At 49.3% G+C, this 22398-nt stretch overlaps 1 protein-coding gene across 1 annotated transcript in view; it reads left to right on the top strand.

Moving 5' to 3' along the window:
- The first annotated feature begins 1039 nt into the window (after positions 1-1039).
- Positions 1040-22398, top strand: part of LOC130344031 (transcriptional repressor scratch 1-like) — a 33927-nt gene continuing 12568 nt past the window's right edge. Inside the window, exon 1 of the mRNA XM_056554395.1 lies at positions 1040-1073. Coding sequence (XP_056410370.1) covers positions 1040-1073 — 34 coding nt within the window. The remainder of the gene's footprint in view (positions 1074-22398) is intronic.

Consider the following 22398-nt stretch of genomic DNA (forward strand, 5'->3'; position numbering starts at 1 on the left):
ATCAGAACCAAACCAGGAGAGCAGAACCAAACCAGGAGATCAGAACCAAACCAGGAGATCAGAACCAAACCAGGAGAGAAGAACCAAACCAGGAGAGCAGAACCAAACCAGGAGAACAGAGTCAACATAATCCAATATCCAAACCAGGAGAGCAGAGCCAAACCAGGAGAGCAGAGCCAAACCAGGAGAGCAGAGTCAAGATAATCCAATATCCAAACCAGGAGAGCAGAACCAAACCAGGAGGGCAGAACCAAACAGGAGAGCAGAGGCAACACAGGAGAGCAGAACCAAACCAGGAGAGCAGAGTCAACATAATCCAATATCCAAACCAGGAGAGCAGAACCAAATCAGTAGAGCAGAGCCAAACCAAGAAAGCAGAGCCAAACCAAGAGAGCAGAGCCAAACCGAGAGAGCAGAGCCAAACCAAGAGAGTAGAACCAACCCAGGAAAGCAGAACCAAACAAGGAGAGCAGAAACAAACCAGGAGAGCAGAACCAAACCAGGAAAGCAGAACCAAACAGGGAGAAAGGAGAAGAAAAGAAAGGTAGATGATGCAGCAATTCCTTTAAAACGTCAGTGTTTTATTCCAAATGGTTAAAAGTTGCAGGAGATTCACACATCACACCACCTAGCCGGTAACACACTCCCAATGGACGCGTTTCGGGCGCATGTGCATTCTTGATCACCACGGAAGAGACTCATAATCCATAAAACAAGCAAGGAGAATAGTCAGAGATAGCACGAATAGGAAGAGAACAGAGCGGACAGGTAAGAAGCAAGAATCACAGAATGGAAATCCATCCTAGTTTCTAATTGGTTCGCTGTCTGAGACTCCTGATTGGATGCTGAACAGATTGATTATTCACATTTTTCCTGTGATTGGCTTGGTTGTGAATTGTTTTGCACATTTTGGCTGCAGCAGCTGCCCCCTCTAACACACAGCAGTGGTATACCCATGGTGGTAGAAAACGGTGTCACCCCTGACCACCCCCCCCCCCCCCAAATATTTTTCCCTTATAAAGCTGAGGCTGAGGGAGCCATGGTCGCGGTGAAGGTTTACACGATTCTCCTACGTATGTTGTGTAGTATACAAATCATGTGTACACAGTGCGGCTCCTCAGAGTCTCACCAGCGATCACACAATCTCACTATTCACATTATGCAGGAATCGGGGATGGAATTCCCTACAGTAGTGCACTGCAGAAAAATACTTCTATCCTAATAATCCAATATACAGAGTCACCGTAGTGTGTGCTGTGGTTTGTACCATGATTAACAAATTGTAATTATTTCAATTGTACTTATAAACACATATATCAATATATCATAATCCCCAAACTACATTACATTAGCATATACCCCCTCCCACCCCTGCCAGAAGGTATAGAAAATGATTAATGCCTATCTCACTCTACCCACACCAATCTGAAATTAATTAATCTTTTCCTAGACCTACCAACCCTCCATTAAACCCTTCGTACATCTATAGGGCTTCACCTCTGCAGATACAAGACAACCCCCTCATAGGAGTGCACACTGATCTCCCTAATAACAGCTGCTCCACACACTGTGCCCCTAAATATACTACTGCAACATACTGTGCCCCTGAATATACTGCTGCCACACACTGTGACCCTGAATATAATACTGCCACACACTGTACCCTCTGAATATAATACTGCCACACACTGTACCCTCTGAATATAATACTGCCACAGACTGTACCCTCTGAATATAATACTGCCACACACTGTACCCTTTGAATATAATACTGCCACAGACTGTACCCTCTGAATATAATACTGCCGCACACTGTACCCTCTGAATATAATACTGCCACACACTGTACCCTCTGAATATAATACTGCCACACACTATACCCTCTGAATATTATACTGCCACAGACTGTACCCTCTGAATATAATACTGCCACACACTGTACCCTCTGAATATAATACTGCCACAGACTGTAACCTCTGAATATAATACTGCCACACACTGTACCCTCTGAATATAATACTGCCACAGACTGTACCCTGTGAATATAATACTGCCGCACACTGTACCCTCTGAATATAATACTGCCACACACTGTACCCTCTGAATATAATACTGCCACAGACTGTACCCTCTGAATATAATACTGCCGCACACTGTACCCTCTGAATATAATACTGCCACACACTGTTCCCTCTGAATATAATACTGCCACAGACTGTACCCTCTGAATATAATACTGCCGCACACTGTACCCTCTGAATATAATACTGCCACACACTGTACCCTCTGAATATAATACTGCCACACACTGTACCCTGAATATAATAACTGCCACACACTGTACCCACTGAATATAATACTGCCACAGACTGTACCCTCTGAATATAATACTGCCACACACTGTACCCTCTGAATATAATACTGCCACACACTGTACCCTGAATATAATACTGCCACACACTGTACCCACTGAATATAATACTGCCACAGACTGTACCCTCTGAATATAATACTGCCACACACTGTACCCTTTGAATATAATACTGCCACAGACTGTACCCTCTGAATATAATACTGCCGCACACTGTACCCTCTGAATATAATACTGCCACACACTGTACCCTCTGAATATAATACTGCCATACACTGTACCCTGAATATGATACTGCCACACACTGTACCCTCTGAATATAATACTGCCACACACTGTTACCCCTGAATATAATACTGCCACACACTGTACCCTCTGAAAATAATACTGCCACACACTGTACCCTGAATATAATACTGCCACACACTGTTACCCCTGAATATAATACTGCCACACACTGTACCCTGTGAATATAATACTGCCACACACTGTACCCCTGAATATAATACTGCCACACACTGTACCCTGAATATAATACTGCCACACACTGTACCCTGAATATAATACTGTCTCACACTGTGCCCTGAATATAATACTGTCACACACTGTGACCCTGAATATAATACTGCCAGACACTGTATCATTTGAATATAATACTGCCACACACTGTGCCCCTCAATATAATGCTGCCACACACTGTGCCCTTTAAATATAATACTGCCACATACTGTGACCTTTGAATATACTACCACACAATATAATACTGCCACACACTGTTCCCTTTAAATATAAGACTGCCACACATTTTGCCTTTTAAATATACTACCACACTGTATATTGCTGCCATACACTGTGCCCCCTGAATATTTTACTGCCACACACTGTGCTCTTTAAATATATTGCTGCCGCACACTGAACCCTTTAAATATAATACTGTCACACACTTTTGCTTTCTGACTAAAACACTCCCAAATACTGTGCCCTTTGAATATAATCCTGCCACACACATTGCCCTCTGAATATAATACTGCTACACATTGTGCCCTCATAAATATAGTACTGCCACACATTGTACCCCTGAATATAATACTGCTACACATTAGGGCTGGGCGGTATAACCAAATATGTGTATCACAGTATTTTTGTAACTTATGGTGGTTCCACGGTATATAACGGTATTGGTCAGCGCCGGCGGCCCACAACAAACAGGAGGACGAGGAGGGCAGCGCTTGCGGGTGACGTGAGTATTTACCCCGATGGGGACAGCGCAGGGCTGGGCTGATAATTCATTCATTCCTGAGGGGCCCAATCGGTATTGCGGTATGGAGAAAAATTTATATCGTGCAGCACAAACATTTCGGTATTCAGCATACTGCCCACCCCTACTACACATTGTGCCCTCAGAATATAGTACTGCCACACACTGTGCCGTCTAAATATAATACTGCCACACACTGTACCCTCTGAATATAATACTGCCATGCACTGCACCCTCTGAATATAAAACTGCCACACACTGTACCCCTGAATATAAAACTGCCACACACTGTACCCTCTGAATATAAAACTGCCACACACTGTACCCTCTGAATATAATACGACACACACTGTACCCTCTGAATATAATACTGCAACACACTGTGCCCCCTAAATATAATACTGCCACACACTGTACCCCTGAATATAATACTGCCACACACTGTACCCTCTGAATATAATACTGCCACACACTGTGCCCTCTAAATATAATACTGCCACACACTGTACCCTCTGAATATTATACTGCCACACACTGTACCCTGAATATAATACTGCCACACACTGTACCCTCAATATAATACTGCCACACACTGTACCCCTGAAGATAATAGTAACACACACACTGTACCCAATAAATATAATACTACCACATGCTGTACCCTTGAATATAATACTGCCACACACTATACCCCTGAATATAATACACCACACACTGTACCCAATGAATATACTACTACCACACACTGTGCCCCCTAAATATAATACTGCCACATGCTGTAACCTTGAATACAATACTGCCACACTGTACCCTTGAATAAAATACACCACACACTGTACCCAATGAATATACTACTACCACCACACACTGTACCCCCTAAATATAATACTGCCACATGCTGTACCCCTGAAAATACCACACACACACTGTACCCCTGAATATAATACTGCCACACACTGTGCCCCCTAAATATAATACTGCCACACACTGTGCCCCCTAAATATAATACTGCCACATGCTGTACCCCTGAAAAGAATACTACCACACACTGTACCCCTGAATATAATACTGCCACGCACTATACCCTCTGAATATAATACTGCCACACACTGCACCCTCTGAATATAATACTGCCACACACTGTACCCCTGAATATAATACTGCCACACACTGTGCCCCCTAAATATAATACTGCCACATGCTTTACACCTGAATATAATACTGCCACACACTGTACCCCTGAATATAATACTGCCACATACTGTACCCAATGAATATACTACTACCACACACTGTGCCCCCTAAATATAATACTGCCACATGCTGTACCCTTGAATATAATACTGCCACACACTGTACCCCTGAATATAATACTGCCACACACTGTACCCAATGAATATACTTCTACCCCACACTGTGCCCCCTAAATATAATACTGCCACATGCTGTACCCTTGAATATAATACTGCCACAGACTGTACCCCTGAATATAATACTGCCACACACTGTACCCTCAATATAATACTGCCACACACTGTACCCTGAATATAATACTAACACACACTGTACCCAATGAATATAATACTACCACACACTGTACCCCTGAATATAATACACCACACACTGTACCCAATGAATATACTACTACCACACACTGTGCCCCCTAAATATAATACTGCCACATGCTGTAACCTTGAATACAATACTGCCACACTGTACCCTTGAATATAATACACCACACACTGTAACAAATGAATATACTACTACCACCACACACTGTACCCCCTAAATATAATACTGCCACATGCTGTACCCCTGAAAATACCACACACACACTGTACCCCTGAATATAATACTGCCACACACTGTGCCCCCTAAATATAATACTACCACACACTGTACCCATGAATATAATGCTGTCACACAATGTGCCCCCTAAATATAATACTGCCACAGGCTGTACCCCAGAAAATACTACCACACAAACTGTACCCCTGAATATAATACTGCCACACACTGTGCCCCCTAAATATAATACTGCCACACACTGTGCCCCCTAAATATAATACTGCCCCATGCTGTACCCCTGAAAATAATATCACACACACTGTACCCCTAAATATAATACTACCACACACTGTGCCCCCTAAATATAATACTGCCACACACTGTGCCCCCTAAATATAATACTGCCACATGCTGTACCCCTGAAAAGAATGCTACCACACACTGTACCCCTGAATATAATACTGCCACGCACTATACCCTCTGAATATAATACTGCCACACACTGCACCCTCTGAAAATAATACTGCCACACACTGTACCCCTGAATATAATACTGCCACACACTGTGCCCCCTAAATATAATACTGCCACATGCTTTACCCCTGAATATAATACTGCCACACACTGTACCCCTGAATATAATACTGCCACACACTGTACCCAATGAATATACTACTACCACACACTGTGCCCCCTAAATATAATACTGCCACATGCTGTACCCTTGAATATAATACTGCCACATGCTGTACCCCTGAATATAATACTGCCACACACTGTACCCCTGAATATAATACTGCCACACACTGTACCCAATGAATATACTTCTACCCCACACTGTGCCCCCTAAATATAATACTGCCACATGCTGTACCCTTGAATATAATACTGCCACATGCTGTACCCCTGAATATAATACTGCCACACACTGTACCCCTGAATATAATACTGCCACACACTGTACCCAATGAATATACTTCTACCCCACACTGTGCCCCCTAAATATAATACTGCCACATGCTGTACCCTTGAATATAATACTGCCACACACTGTACCCTCAATATAATACTGCCACACACTGTACCCTGAATATAATACTAACACACACTGTACCCAATGAATATAATACTACCACACACTGTACCCCTGAATATAATACACCACACACTGTACCCAATGAATATACTACTACCGCACACTGTGCCCCCTAAATATAATACAGCCACATGCTGTACCCTTGAATATAATACTGCCACATGCTGTACCCAATGAATATACTACTACCACACACTATGCCCCCTAAATATAATACTACCACATGCTGTACCTTTGAATATAATACTGCCACACTGTACCCTTGAATATAATACACCACACACTGTACCCAATGAATATACTACTACTACCACACACTGTGCCCCCTAAATATAATACTGCCACATGCTGTACCCTTGAATATAATACTGCCACACTGTACCCTTGAATATAATACACCACACACTGTACCCAATTAACCCCTTAAGGACTCAGCCCATTTTGGCCTTAAGGACTCAGACAATTTAATTTTTACGTTTTCATTTTTTCCTCCTCGCCTTCTAAAAATCCTAACTCTTTTATATTTTCATCCACAGACTAGTATGAGTTCTTGTTTTTTGCGCGACCAGTTGTCCTTTGTAATGACATCACTCATTATATCATAAAATGTATGGCGCAACCAAAAAACACTATTTTTGTGGGGAAATTAAAACGAAAAACGCAATTTTGCTAATTTTGGAAGGTTTCATTTTCACGCCGTACAATTTATGGTAAAAATGACGTGTGTTCTTTATTCTGAGGGTCAATACGATTAAAATGATACCCATTATTACATACTTTTATATTATTGTTGCGCTTAAAAAAACTCACAAACTTTTTAACCAAATTAGTACGTTTATAATCCCTTTATTTTGATGATCTCTAACTTTTTTATTTTTCCGTATAAGCGGCGGTATGGGGGCTAATTTTTTGCGCCATGATCTGTACTTTTTTTTGATACCACATTTGAATATAAAAAACTTTTAATACATTTTTTATAATTTTTTTTTAATAAAATGTATTAAAAAAGTAGGAATTTGGGACTTTTTTTTTTTTTTTTTTTCGTTCACACCGTTCACCGTACGGGATCATTAACATTTTATTTTAATAGTTCGGACATTTACGCACACGGCGATACCAAATATGTCTATAAAAAATGTTTTTTACGCTTTTTGGGGGTAAAATAGGAAAAAACTGACGTTTTACTTTTTTATTGGGGGAGGGGATTTTTCACTTTTTTTTTACTTTTACATTTTTTTACATTTTTTTTTACACTTGAATAGTCCCCATAGGGGACTATTCATAGCAAAACCATGATTGCTAATACTGATCTGTTCTATGTATAGGACATAGAACAGATCAGTATTATCGGCCATCTTCTAGTATTGTCTGCTCGATCACAGACCAGAGCAGGAGATGCTGGGAGCCGCACGGAGGAAGGAGAGGGGACCTCCGTGCAGCGTTATGAATGATCGGATCCCCGCAGCAGCGCTGCGGGCGATCCGATCGTTCATTTAAATCGCGCACTGCCGCAGATGTCGGGATCTGTATTGATCCCGGCACCTGAGGGGTTAATGGCGGACGCCTGCGAGATCGCGGGCGTCGGCCATTGCCGGCGGGTCCCTGGCTGCGATCAGCAGCCGGGATCAGCCGCGCATGACACGGCCACGCACTGTGCCCCCTAATTATAATACTGCCACATTCTGTACCCTTGAATATAATACTACCACACACTGTACCCAATGAATATACCACTGCCACACACTGTGCCTCCTAAATGTAATACTACCACACACTGTACCCTCTGAATATAATACTACCACACATTGTACTCTTTGAATATAATACTACCACACACTTTACTCTTTGAATATACTGCTGCCACAGACCCCCTCTCCTCCCACAGACACCCCTGACCTCCCTCAGACCCCTCTGAACTCCCTCAGACCCCTCTGACCTCCCACAGACCCCTCTGACTTCCCTCAGACCCATCTGTCCTCCCTCAGACCCCTCTGACCTCCCTCAGACCCCTCTGACCTCCCTCAGACCCCTCTGACCTCCCTCAGGCCCCTCTGACCTCCCACAGACCCCTCTGACTTCCCTCAGACCCATCTGTCCTCCCTCAGACCCCTCTGACCTCCCTCAGACCCCTCTGACCTCCCTCAGACCCCTCTGACCTCCCACAGACCCCTCTGACCTCCCTCAGACCCCTCTGACCTCCCACAGACCCCTGTTTCTTACACCCTATTTACAGATCTTTATGCACCCCCCCCCCAAAAGCAAGTTAAGAGTCTCTTTGAAAAGTCCCTGTTCTATCCAACAAAAATGATATATGTCATTCATTCCCTAAGTGAAGGGCTCTGTAACCCCTTCCTCTCTGGTCTATTCATCCAATCACTGCAGGCTGCTCTGTAACCCCTTCCTCTATTGTCTCCTCATCCAATCACTGCAGGCTGCTCTGTAACCCCTTCCTCTCTGGTCTCCTCATCCAATCACTGCAGGCTGCTCTGTAACCCCTTCCTCTCTGGGTCTCCTCAGCCAATCACTGCAGGCTACTCTGTAACCCCTTCCTCTCTGGTCTCATCATCCAATCACAGCAGGCTGCTCTGTAACCCCTTCCTCTCTGGTCTCATCATCCAATCACAGCAGGCTGCTCTGTAACCCCTTCCTCTCTAGTCTCCTCATCCAATCACTGCAGGCTGCTCTGTAACCCCTTCCTCTCTGGGTCTCCTCAGCCAATCACTGCAGGCTACTCTGTAACCCCTTCCTCTCTGGTCTCCTCATCCAATCACTGCAGGCTGCTCTGTAACCCCTTCCTCTCTGGTCTCATCCAATCACTGCAGGCTGCTCTGTAACCCCTTCCTCTCTGGGTCTCCTCATCCAATCACTGCAGGCTGCTCTGTAACCCCTTCCTCTCTGGGTCTTCTCATCCAATCACTGCAGGCTGCTCTGTAACCCCTTCCTCTCTGGGTCTCCTCATCCAATCACTGCAGGCTGCTCTGTAACCCCTTCCTCTATTGTCTCCTCATCCAATCACTGCAGGCTGCTCTGTAACCCCTTCCTCTCTGGTCTCCTCATCCAATCACTGCAGGCTGCTCTGTAACCAATTCCTCTCTGGTCTCCTCATCTAATCACTGCAGGCTGCTCTGTAACCCCTTCCTCTCTGGTCTCCTCATCCAATCACTGCAGGCTGCTCTGTAACCCCTTCCTCTCTGGGTCTCATCCAATCACTGCAGGCTGCTCTGTAACCCCTTCTTCTATTGTCTCCTCATCCAATCACTGCAGGCTGCTCTGTAACCCCTTCCTCTCTGGTCTATTCATCCAATCACTGCAGGCTGCTCTGTAACCCCTTCCTCTATGGTCTCCTCATCCAATCACTGCAGGCTGCTCTGTAACCCCTTCCTCTCTGGTCTCCTCATCCAATCACTGCAGGCTGCTCTGTAACCCCTTCCTCTCTGGGTCTCCTCAGCCAATCACTGCAGGCTACTCTGTAACCCCTTCCTCTCTGGTCTCATCATCCAATCACAGCAGGCTGCTCTGTAACCCCTTCCTCTCTGGTCTCATCATCCAATCACAGCAGGCTGCTCTGTAACCCCTTCCTCTCTAGTCTCCTCATCCAATCACTGCAGGCTGCTCTGTAACCCCTTCCTCTCTGGGTCTCCTCAGCCAATCACTGCAGGCTGCTCTGTAACCCCTTCCTCTCTGGTCTCCTCATCCAATCACTGCAGGCTACTCTGTAACCTCTTCCTCTCTGGTCTCCTCATCCAATCACTGCAGGCTGCTCTGTAACCCCTTCCTCTCTGGTCTCATCCAATCACTGCAGGCTGCTCTGTAACCCCTTCCTCTCTGGGTCTCCTCATCCAATCACTGCAGGCTGCTCTGTAACCCCTTCCTCTCTGGGTCTTCTCATCCAATCACTGCAGGCTGCTCTGTAACCCCTTCCTCTCTGGGTCTCCTCATCCAATCACTGCAGGCTGCTCTGTAACCCCTTCCTCTCTGGTCTCCTCATCCAATCACTGCAGGCTGCTCTGTAACCCCTTCCTCTCTGGGTCTCATCCAATCACTGCAGGCTGCTCTGTAACCCCTTCTTCTATTGTCTCCTCATCCAATCACTGCAGGCTGCTCTGTAACCCCTTCCTCTCTGGTCTATTCATCCAATCACTGCAGGCTGCTCTGTAACCCCTTCCTCTATTGTCTCCTCATCCAATCACTGCAGGCTGCTCTGTAACCCCTTCCTCTCTGGTCTCCTCATCCAATCACTGCAGGCTGCTCTGTAACCCCTTCCTCTATTGTCTCCTCATCCAATCACTGCAGGCTGCTCTGCAACCCCTTCCTCTCTGGTCTCCTCATCTAATCACTGCAGGCTGCTCTGTAACCCCTTCCTCTCTGGTCTCATCATCCAATCACAGCAGGCTGCTCTGCAACCCCTTCCTCTCTGGTCTCCTCATCCAATCACTGCAGGCTGCTCTGTAACCTCTTCATCTCTGGGTCTCATCCAATCACTGCAGGCTGCTCTGTAACCCCTTCCTCTCTGGTCTCCTCATCCAATCACTGCAGGCTGCTCTGTAACCCCTTTCTCTCTGGTCTCCTCATCCAATCACTGCAGGCTGCTCTGTAACCGCTTCCTCTCTGGTCTCCTCATCCAATCACTGCAGGCTGCTCTGTAACCTCTTCCTCTCTGGTCTCCTCATCCAATCACTGCAGGCTCTCCTCATCCAATCACTGCAGGCTGCTCTGTAACCCCTTCCTCTCTGGTCTCATCCAATCACTGCAGGCTGCTCTGTAACCCCTTCCTCTCTGGTCTCCTCATCCAATCACTGCAGGCTGCTCTGTAACCCCTTCATCTATTGTCTCCTCATCCAATCACTGCAGGCTGCTCTGTAAACCCTTCCTCTCTGGTCTCCTCATCCAATCACTGCAGGCTGCTCTGTAACCCCTTCCTCTCTGGTCTCCTCATCTAATCACTGCAGGCTGCTCTGTAACCCCTTCCTCTCTGGTCTCCTCATCCAATCACTGCAGGCTGCTCTGTAACCCCTTCCTCTCTGGTCTCCTCATCTAATCACTGCAGGCTGCTCTGTAACCCCTTCCTCTCTGGTCTCCTCATCCAATCACTGCAGGCTGCTCTGTAACCCCTTCCTCTCTTGTCTCCTCATCCAATCACTGCAGGCTGCTCTGTAACCTCTTCCTCTCTGGTCTCCTCATCTAATCACTGCAGGCTGCTCTGTAACCCCTTCCTCTCTGGTCTCCTCATCCAATCACTGCAGGCTGCTCTGTAACCCCTTCCTCTCTGGGTCTCATCCAATCACTGCAGGCTGCTCTGTAACCCCTTCCTCTATTGTCTCCTCATCCAATCACTGCAGGCTGCTCTGTAACCCCTTCCTCTCTGGTCTATTCATCCAATCACTGCAGGCTGCTCTGTAACCCCTTCCTCTATTGTCTCCTCATCCAATCACTGCAGGCTGCTCTGTAACCCCTTCCTCTCTGGTCTCCTCATCCAATCACTGCAGGCCGCTCTGCAACCCCTTCCTCTCTGGTCTCCTCATCTAATCACTGCAGGCTGCTCTGTAACCCCTTCCTCTCTGGTCTCATCATCCAATCACAGCAGGCTGCTCTGCAACCCCTTTCTCTCTGGTCTCCTCATCCAATCACTGCAGGCTGCTCTGTAACCCCTTCATCTCTGGTCTCCTCATCCAATCACTACAGGCTGCTCTGTAACCCCTTCCTCTCTGGTCTCCTCATCCAATCACTGCAGGCTGCTCTGTAACCCCTTCCTCTCTGGTCTATTCATCCAATCACTGCAGGCTGCTCTGTAACCCCTTCCTCTCTGGGTCTCCTCAGCCAATCACTGCAGGCTACTCTGTAACCCCTTCCTCTCTGGTCTCCTCATCCAATCACTGCAGGCTACTCTGTAACCTCTTCCTCTCTGGTCTCCTCATCCAATCACTGCAGGCTGCTCTGTAACCCCTTCCTCTCTGGTCTCATCCAATCACTGCAGGCTGCTCTGTAACCCCTTCCTCTCTGGGTCTCCTCATCCAATCACTGCAGGCTGCTCTGTAACCCCTTCCTCTCTGGGTCTTCTAATCCAATCACTGCAGGCTGCTCTGTAACCCCTTCCTCTCTGGGTCTCCTCATCCAATCACTGCAGGCTGCTCTGTAACCCCTTCCTCTATTGTCTCCTCATCCAATCACTGCAGGCTGCTCTGTAACCCCTTCCTCTCTGGTCTCCTCATCCAATCACTGCAGGCTGCTCTGTAACCCCTTCCTCTCTGGTCTCCTCATCTAATCACTGCAGGCTGCTCTGTAACCCCTTCCTCTCTGGTCTCCTCATCCAATCACTGCAGGCTGCTCTGTAACCCCTTCCTCTATTGTCTCCTCATCCAATCACTGCAGGCTGCTCTGTAACCCCTTCCTCTCTGGTCTCCTCATCCAATCACTGCAGGCTGCTCTGTAACCTCTTCCTCTCTGGTCTCCTCATCCAATCACTGCAGGCTGCTCTGTAACCTCTTCATCTCTGGGTCTCATCCAATCACTGCAGGCTGCTCTGTAACCCCTTCCTCTCTGGTCTCCTCATCCAATCACTGCAGGCTGCTCTGTAACCCCTTTCTCTCTGGTCTCCTCATCCAATCACTGCAGGCTGCTCTGTAACCGCTTCCTCTCTGGTCTCCTCATCCAATCACTGCAGGCTGCTCTGTAACCTCTTCCTCTCTGGTCTCCTCATCCAATCACTGCAGGCTGCTCTGTAACCCCTTCCTCTCTGGGTCTCATCCAATCACTGCAGGCTGCTCTGTAATCCCTTCCTCTCTGGGTCTCATCCAATCACTGCAGGCTGCTCTGTAACTCCTTCCTCTCCAGTCTCCTCATCCAATCACTGCAGGCTGCTCTGTAATCCTTTCCTCTCTGGGTCTTATCCAATCACTGCAGGCTGCTCTGTAACCCCTTCCTCTCCAGTCTCCTCATCCAATCACTGCAGGCTGCTCTGTAACCCCTTCCTCTCTGGTCTCCTCATCCAATCACTGCAGGCTGCTCTGTAACCCCTTCCTCTCTGGTCTCCTCATCCAATCACTGCAGGCTGCTCTGTAACCCCTTCCTCTCTGGTCTCCTCATCCAATCACTGCAGGCTGCTCTGTAACCCCTTCCTCTATTGTCTCCTCATCCAATCACTGCAGGCTGCTCTGTAACCCCTTCCTCTCTGGTCTCCTCATCCAATCACTGCAGGCTGCTCTGTAACCCCTTCCTCTCTGATCTCCCCATCTAATCACTGCAGGCTGCTCTGTAACCCCTTCCTCTCTGGTCTCCTCATCCAATCACTGCAGGCTGCTCTGTAACCTCTTCCTCTCTGGTTTCCTCATCCAATCACTGCAGGCTGCTCTGTAACCCCTTCATCTCTGGGTCTCATCCAATCACTGAAGGCTGCTCTGTAACCCCTTCCTCTCTGGTCTCCTCATCCAATCACTGCAGGCTGCTCTGTAACCCCTTCCTCTCTGGTCTCCTCATCCAATCACTGCAGGCTGCTCTGTAACCCCTTCCTCTCTGGTCTCCTCATCCAATCACTGCAGGCTGCTCTGTAACCCCTTCCTCTCTGGTCTCCTCATCCAATCACTGCAGGCTGCTCTGTAACCCCTTCCTCTCTTGTCTCCTCATCCAATCACTGCAGGCTGCTCTGTAACCTCTTCCTCTCTGGTTTCCTCATCCAATCACTGCAGGCTGCTCTGTAACCCCTTCATCTCTGGGTCTCATCCAATCACTGCAGGCTGCTCTGTAACCCCTTCCTCTCTGGTCTCCTCATCCAATCACTGCAGGCTGCTCTGTAACCCCTTCCTCTCTGGTCTCCTCATCCAATCACTGCAGGATGCTCTGTAACCCCTTCCTCTCTGGGTCTCATCCAATCACTGCAGGCTGCTCTGTAATCCCTTCCTCTCTGGGTCTCATCCAATCACTGCAGGCTGCTCTGTAACCCCTTCCTCTCCAGTCTCCTCATCCAATCACTGCAGGCTGCTCTGTAACCCCTTCCTCTCTGGTCTCCTCATCCAATCACTGCAGGCTGCTCTGTAACCCCTTCCTCTCTGGTCTCCTCATCCAATCACTACAGGCTGCTCTGTATCCCCTTCCTCTCTGGTCTCCTCATCCAATCACTGCAGGCTGCTCTGTAACCCCTTCCTCTCTGGGTCTTCTCATCCAATCACTGCAGGCTGCTCTGTAACCCCTTCCTCTCTGGTCTCCTCATCCAATCACTGCAGGCTGCTCTGTAACCCCTTCCTCTCTGGTCTCCTCATCCAATCACTGTAGGCTGCTCTGTAACCTCTTCCTCTCTGGTCTCCTCATCCAATCACTGCAGGCTGCTCTATAACCCCTTCCTCTCTGGTCTCCTCATCCAATCACTGCAGGCTGCTCTGTAACCCCTTCCTCTCTGGTCTCCTCATCCAATCACTGCAGGCTGCTCTGTAACCTCTTCCTCTCTGGTCTCCTCATCCAATCACTGCAGGCAGCTCTGTAACCCCTTCCTCTCTGGGTCTCACCCAATCACTGCAGGCTGCTCTGTAACCTCTTCCTCTCTGGTCTCCTCATCCAATCACTGCAGGCTGCTCTGTAACCCATTCCTCTCTGGGTCTCATCTAATCACTGCAGGCTGCTCTGTAACCCCTTCCTCTCTAGTCTCCTCATCCAATCACTGCAAGCTGCTCTGTAACCCTTTCCTCTCTGGTCTCCTCATCCAATCACTGCAGGCTGCTCTGTAACCTCTTCCTCTCTGGTCTCCTCATCCAATCACTGCAGGCTGCTCTGTAACCCCTTCCTCTCTGGGTCTCATCTAATCACTGCAGGCTGCTCTGTAACCCCTTCCTCTCTAGTCTCCTCATCCAATCACTGCAAGCTGCTCTGTAACCCCTTCCTCTCTGGTCTCCTCATCCAATCACTGCAGGCTGCTCTGTAACCCCTTCCTCTCTGGTCTCTTCATCCAATCACTGCAGGCTGCTCTGTAATCCCTTCCTCTCTGGTCTCCTCATCCAATCACTGCAGGCTGCTCTGTAACCCCTTCCTCTCTGGGTCTCATCCAATCACTGCAGGCTGCTCTGTAACCCCTTCCTCTCTGGTCTCCTCATCCAATCACTGCAGGCTGCTCTGTAACCCCTTCCTCTCTGGTCTCCTCATCCAATCACTGCAGGCTGCTCTGTAACCCCTTCCTCTCTGGTCTCCTCATCCAATCACTGCAGGCTGCTCTGTAACCCCTTCCTCTCTGGTCTCCTCATCCAATCACTGCAGGCTGCTCTGTAACCCCTTCCTCTCTTGTCTCCTCATCCAATCACTGCAGGCTGCTCTGTAACCCCTTCCTCTCTGGTCTCCTCATCCAATCACTGCAGGCTGCTCTGTAACCCCTTCCACTCTGGTCTCCTCATCCAATCACTGCAGGCTGCTCTGTAACCTCTTCCTCTCTGGTCTCCTCATCCAATCACTGCAGGCAGCTCTGTAACCCCTTCCTCTCTGGGTCTCACCCAATCACTGCAGGCTGCTTTGTAACCTCTTCCTCTCTGGTCTCCTCATCCAATCACTGCAGGCTGCTCTGTAACCCCTTCCTCTCTGGGTCTCATCTAATCACTGCAGGCTGCTCTGTAACCCCTTCCTCTCTAGTCTCCTCATCCAATCACTGCAGGCTGCTCTGTAACCCCTTCCTCTCTGGTCTCCTCATCCAATCACTGCAGGCTGCTCTGTAATCCCTTCCTCTCTGGTCTCCTCATCCAATCACTGCAGGCTGCTCTGTAACCCCTTCCTCTCTGGGTCTCATCCAATCACTGCAGGCTGCTCTTTAACCCCTTCCTCTCTGGTCTCCTCATCCAATCACTGCAGGCTGCTCTGTAACCCCTTCCTCTCTGGTCTCCTCATCCAATCACTGCAGGCAGCTCTGTAACCCCTTCCTCTCTGAGTCTCACCCAATCACTGCAGGCTGCTCTGTAACCTCTTCCTCTCTGGTCTCCTCATCCAATCACTGCAGGCTGCTCTGTAACCCCTTCCTCTCTGGGTCTCACCTAATCACTGCAGGCTGCGCTGTAACCCCTTCCTCTCTGGTCTCTTCATCCAATCACTGCAAGCTGCTCTGTATTCCCTTCCTCTCTGGTCTCCTCATCCAATCACTGCAGGCTGCTCTGTAACCCCTTCCTCTCTGGGTCTCATCCAATCACTGCAGGCTGCTCTGTAACCCCTTCCTCTCTGGTCTCCTCATCCAATCACTGCAGGCTGCTCTGTTACCCCTTCCTCTCTGGTCTCCTCATCCAATCACTGCAGGCTGCTCTGTAATCCCTTCTTCTCTGGTCTCCTCATCCAATCACTGCAGGCTGCTCTGTAATCCCTTCCTCTCTGGTCTCCTCATCCAATCACTGCAGGCTGCTCTGTAACCCCTTCTTCTCTGGTCTCCTCATCCAATCACTGCAGGCTGCTATGTAACCCCTTCCTCTCTGGTCTCCTCATCCAATCTCTGCAGGCTGCTCTGTAACCCCTTCCTCTCTTGTCTCCTCATCCAATCACTGCAGGCTGCTCTGTAACCCCTTCCTCTCTGGTCTCCTCATCCAATCACTGCAGGCTGCTCTGTAACCCCTTCCTCTCTGGTCTCTTCATCCAATCACTGCAGGCTGCTCTGTAACCCCTTACTCTCTGGTCTCCTCATCCAATCACTGCAGGCTGCTCTGTAACCCCTTCCTCTCTGGGTCTCATCCAATCACTGCAGACTGCACTGTAACCCCTTCCTCTCTGGTCTCCTCATCCAATCACTGCAGGCTGTTCTGTAACCCCTTCCTCTCTGGTCTCCTCATCCAATCACTGCAGGCTGCTCTGTAACCCTTTCCTCTATTGTCTCCTCATCCAATCACTGCAGGCTGCTCTGTAACCCCTTCCTCTCTGGTCTCCTCATCCAATCACTGCAGGCTGCTCTGTAACCCCTTCCTCTCTGGTCTCCTCATCCAATCACTGCAGGCTGCTCTGTAACCCCTTCCTCTCTTGTCTCCTCAACCAATCACTGCAGGCTGCTCTGTAACCCCTTCCTCTCTGGTCTCCTCATCCAATCACTGCAGGCTGCTCTGTAACCCCTTCCTCTCTTGTCTCCTCATCCAATCACTGCAGGCTGCTCTGTAACCCCTTCCTCTCTGGTCTCCTCATCCAATCACTGTAGGCTGCTCTGTAACCCCTTCATCTCTGGGTCTCATCCAATCACTGCAGGCTGCTCTGTAACGCCTTCCTCTCTGGTCTCCTCATCCAATCACTGCAGGCTGCTATGTAACCCCTTTCTCTCTGGTCTCCTCATCCAATCACTGCAGGCTGTTCTGTAACCGCTTCCTCTCTGGTCTCTCATCCAATCACTGCAGGCTGCTCTGTAACCTCTTCCTCTCTGGTCTCCTCATCCAATCACTGCAGGCTGCTCTGTAACCCCTTCCTCTCTGGGTCTCATCCAATCACTGCAGGCTGCTCTGTAACCCCTTCCTCTATGGGTCTCATCCAATCACTGCAGGCAGCTCTGTAACCCCTTCCTCTCCAGTCTCCTCATCCAATCACTGTAGGCTGCTCTGTAATCCTTTCCTCTCTGGGTCTCATCCAATCACTGCAGGCTGCTCTGTAACCCCTTCCTCTCCAGTCTCCTCATCCAATCACTGCAGGCTGCTCTGTAACCCCTTCTTCTCTGGTCTCCTCATCCAATCACTGCAGGCTGCTCTGTAACCCCTTCCTCTCTGGTCTCCTCATCCAATCACTGCAGGCTGCTCTGTAACCCCCTTCCTCTCTCGGTCTCCTCATCCAATCACTGCAGGCTGCTCTGTAACCCCTTCCTCTCTGGGTCTTCTCATCCAATCACTGCAGGCTGCTCTGTAACCCCTTCCTCTCTGGTCTCCTCATCTAATCATTGCAGGCTGCTCTGTAACCCCTTCCTCTCTGGTCTCCTCATCCAATCACTGCAGGCTGCTCTGTAACCCCTTCCTCTATTGTCTCCTCATCCAATCACTGCAGGCTGCTCTGTAACCCCTTCCTCTCTGGTCTCCTCATCTAATCATTGCAGGCTGCTCTGTAACCCCTTCCTCTCTGGTCTCCTCATCTAATCACTGCAGGCTGCTCTGTAACCCCTTCCTCTCTGGTCTCCTCATCCAATCACTGCAGGCTGCTCTGTAACCCCTTCCTCTCTGGTTTCCTCATCCAATCACTGCAGGCTGCTCTGTAACCCCTTCCTCTCTGGTCTCCTCATCCAATCACTGCAGGCTGCTCTGTAACCTCTTCCTCTCTGGTCTCCTCATCCAATCACTGCAGGCTGCTCTGTAACCCCTTCCTCTCTGGGTCCAATCCAATCACTGCATGCTGCTCTTTAACCCCTTCCTCTCTGGGTCTCATCCAATCACTGCAGGCTGCTCTGTAATCCCTTCCTCTCTGGGTCTCATTCAATCACTGCAGGCTGCTCTGTAACCCCTTCCTCTCCAGTCTCCTTATCCAATCACTGCAGGCTGCTCTGTAACCCCTTCCTCTCTGGTCTCCTCATCCAATCACTGCAGGCTGCTCTGTAATCCCTTCATCTCTGGTCTCCTCATCCAATCACTGCAGGCTGCTCTGTAACCCCTTCCTCTCTGGGTCTCATCCAATCACTGAAGGCTGCTCTGTAACCCCTTCCTCTCTGGGTCTCATCCAATCACTGCAGGCTGCTCTGTAATCCCTTCCTCTCTGGGTCTCATCCAATCACTGCAGGCTGCTCTGTAACCCCTTCCTCTCCAGTCTCCTCATCCAATCACTGCAGGCTGCTCTGTAACCCCTTCCTCTCTGGTCTCCTCATCCAATCACTGCAGGCTGCTCTGTAACCCCTTCCTCTCTGGTCTCCTCATCCAATCACTACAGGCTGCTCTGTAACCCCTTCCTCTCTGGTCTCCTCATCCAATCACTGCAGGCTGCTCTGTAACCCCTTCCTCTCTGGGTCTTCTCATCCAATCACTGCAGGCTGCTCTGTAACCCCTTCCTCTCTGGTCTCCTCATCCAATCACTTCAGGCTGCTCTGTAACCCCTTCCTCTCTGGTCTCCTCATCCAATCACTGCAGGCTGCTTTGTAACCTCTTCCTCTCTGGTCTCCTCATCCAATCACTGCAGGCTGCTCTGTAACCCCTTCCTCTCTGGTCTTATCCAATAACTGCAGGCTGCTCTATAACCCCTTCCTCTCTGGGTCTCCTCATCCAATCACTGCAGGCTGCTCTGTAACCCCTTCCTCTCTGGGTCTTCTTATCCAATCACTGCAGGCTGCTCTGTAACCCCTTCCTCTCTGGTCTCCTCATCCAATCACTGCAGGCTGCTCTGTAACCCCTTCCTCTCTGGTCTCCTCATCCAATCACTGCAGGCTGCTCTGTAACCCCTTCCTCTCTGGTCTCCTCATCCAATCACTGCAGGCTGCTCTGTAACCCCTTCCACTCTGGTCTCCTCATCCAATCACTGCAAGCTGCTCTGTAACCTCTTCCTCTCTGGTCTCCTCATCCAATCACTGCAGGCTGCTCTGTAACCCCTTCCTCTCTGGGTCTCATCTAATCACTGCAGGCTGCTCTGTAACCCCTTCCTCTCTAGTCTCCTCATCCAATCACTGCAAGCTGCTCTGTAACCCCTTCCTCTCTGGTCTCCTCATCCAATCACTGCAGGCTGCTCTGTAACCCCTTCCTCTCTGGTCTCCTCATCCAATCACTGCAGGCTGCTCTGTAACCCCTTCCTCTCTGGTCTCTTCATCTAATCACTGCAGGCTGCTCTGTAATTCCTTCCTCTCTGATCTCCCCATCCAATCAATGCAGGCTGCTCTTTAACCCCTTCCTCTCTGGGTCTCATCCAATCACTGCAGGCTGCTCTGTAACCCCTTCCTCTCTGGTCTCCTCATCCAATCACTGCAGGCTGCTCTGTAACCCCTTCCTCTCTGGTCTCCTAATCCAATCACTGCAGGCTGCTCTGTAACCCCTTCCTCTCTGGTCTCCTCATCCAATCACTGCAGGCTGCTCTGTAACCCCTTCCTCTCTTGTTTCCTCATCCAATCACTGCAGGCTGCTCTGTAACCCCTTCCTCTCTGGTCTCCTCATCCAATCACTGCAGGCTGCTCTGTAACCCCTTCCTCTCTGGTCTCCACATCCATCCAATCACTGCAGGCTGCTCTGTAACCCCTTCCTCTCTTGTCTCCTCGTTCAATCACTGCAGGCTGCTCTGTAACCCCTTCCTCTCTGGTCTCCTCATCCAATCACTGCAGGCTGCTCTGTAACCCCTTCCACTCTGGTCTCCTCATCCAATCACTGCAGGCTGCTCTGTAACCTCTTCCTCTCTGGTCTCCTCATCCAATCACTGCAGGCAGCTCTGTAACCCCTTCCTCTCTGGGTCTCACCCAATACCTGCAGGCTGCTCTGTAACCCCTTCCTCTCTAGTCTCTTCATCCAATCACTGCAAGCTGCTCTGTAACCCCTTCCTCTCCGGTCTCCTCATCCAATCACTGCAGGCTGCTCTGTAACCCCTTCCTCTCTGGTCTCCTCATCCAATCACTGCAGGCTGCTTTGTAACCCCTTTCTCTCTGGTCTCTTCATCCAATCACTGCAGGCTGCTCTGTAATCCCTTCCTCTCTGGTCTCCTCATCCAATCACTGCAGGCTGCTCTGTAACCCCTTCCTCTCTGGATCTCATCCAATCACTGCAGGCTTCTCTATAACCCCTTCCTCTCTGTTCTCCTCATCCAATCACTGCAGGCTGCTCTGTAACCCCTTCCTCTATTGTCTCCTCATCCAATCACTGCAGGCTGCTCTGTAACCCTTCCTCTCTGGTCTCCTCATCCAATCACTGCAGGCTGCTCTGTAACCCCTTCCTCTCTGGTCTCCTCATCCAATCACTGCAGGCTGCTCTGTAACCCCTTCCTCTCTGGTCTCCTCATCCAATCACTGCAGGCTGCTCTGTAACCCCTTCCTCTCTTGTCTCCTCATCCAATCACTGCAGGCTGCTCTGTAACCCCTTCCTCTCTGGTCTCCTCATCCAATCACTGTAGGCTGCTCTGTAACCCCTTCATCTCTGGGTCTCATCCAATCACTGCAGGCTGCTCTGTAACGCCTTTCTCTCTGGTCTCCTCATCCAATCACTGCAGGCTGCTATGTAACCCCTTTCTCTCTGGTCTCCTCATCCAATCACTGCAGGCTGTTCTGTAACCGCTTCCTCTCTGGTCTCTCATCCAATCACTGCAGGCTGCTCTGTAACCTCTTCCTCTCCAGTCTCCTCATCCAATCACTGCAGGCTGCTCTGTAACCCCTTCCTCTCAGGTTTCCTCATCCAATCACTGCAGGCTGCTCTGTAACCCCTTCCTCTCTGGTCTCCTCATCCAATCACTGCAGGCTGCTCTGTAACCTCTTCCTCTCTGGTCTCCTCATCCAATCACTGCAGGCTGCTCTGTAACCCCTTCCTCTCTGGGTCCAATCCAATCACTGCATGCTGCTCTTTAACCCCTTCCTCTCTGGGTCTCATCCAATCACTGCAGGCTGCTCTGTAATCCCTTCCTCTCTGGGTCTCATTCAATCACTGCAGGCTGCTCTGTAACCCCTTCCTCTCTGGTCTCCTCATCCAATCACTGCAGGCTGCTCTGTAATCCCTTCATCTCTGGTCTCCTCATCCAATCACTGCAGGCTGCTCTGTAACCCCTTCCTCTCTGGGTCTTATCCAATCACTGAAGGCTGCTCTGTAACCCCTTCCTCTCTGGGTCTCATCCAATCACTGCAGGCTGCTCTGTAATCCCTTCCTCTCTGGGTCTCATCCAATCACTGCAGGCTGCTCTGTAACCCCTTCCTCTCCAGTCTCCTCATCCAATCACTGCAGGCTGCTCTGTAACCCCTTCCTCTCTGGTCTCCTCATCCAATCACTGCAGGCTGCTCTGTAACCTCTTCCTCTCTGGTCTCCTCAT

This window comes from Hyla sarda, unplaced genomic scaffold (assembly GCF_029499605.1).
Source record: "Hyla sarda isolate aHylSar1 unplaced genomic scaffold, aHylSar1.hap1 scaffold_703, whole genome shotgun sequence".
Lineage (NCBI taxonomy): Eukaryota > Metazoa > Chordata > Amphibia > Anura > Hylidae > Hyla > Hyla sarda.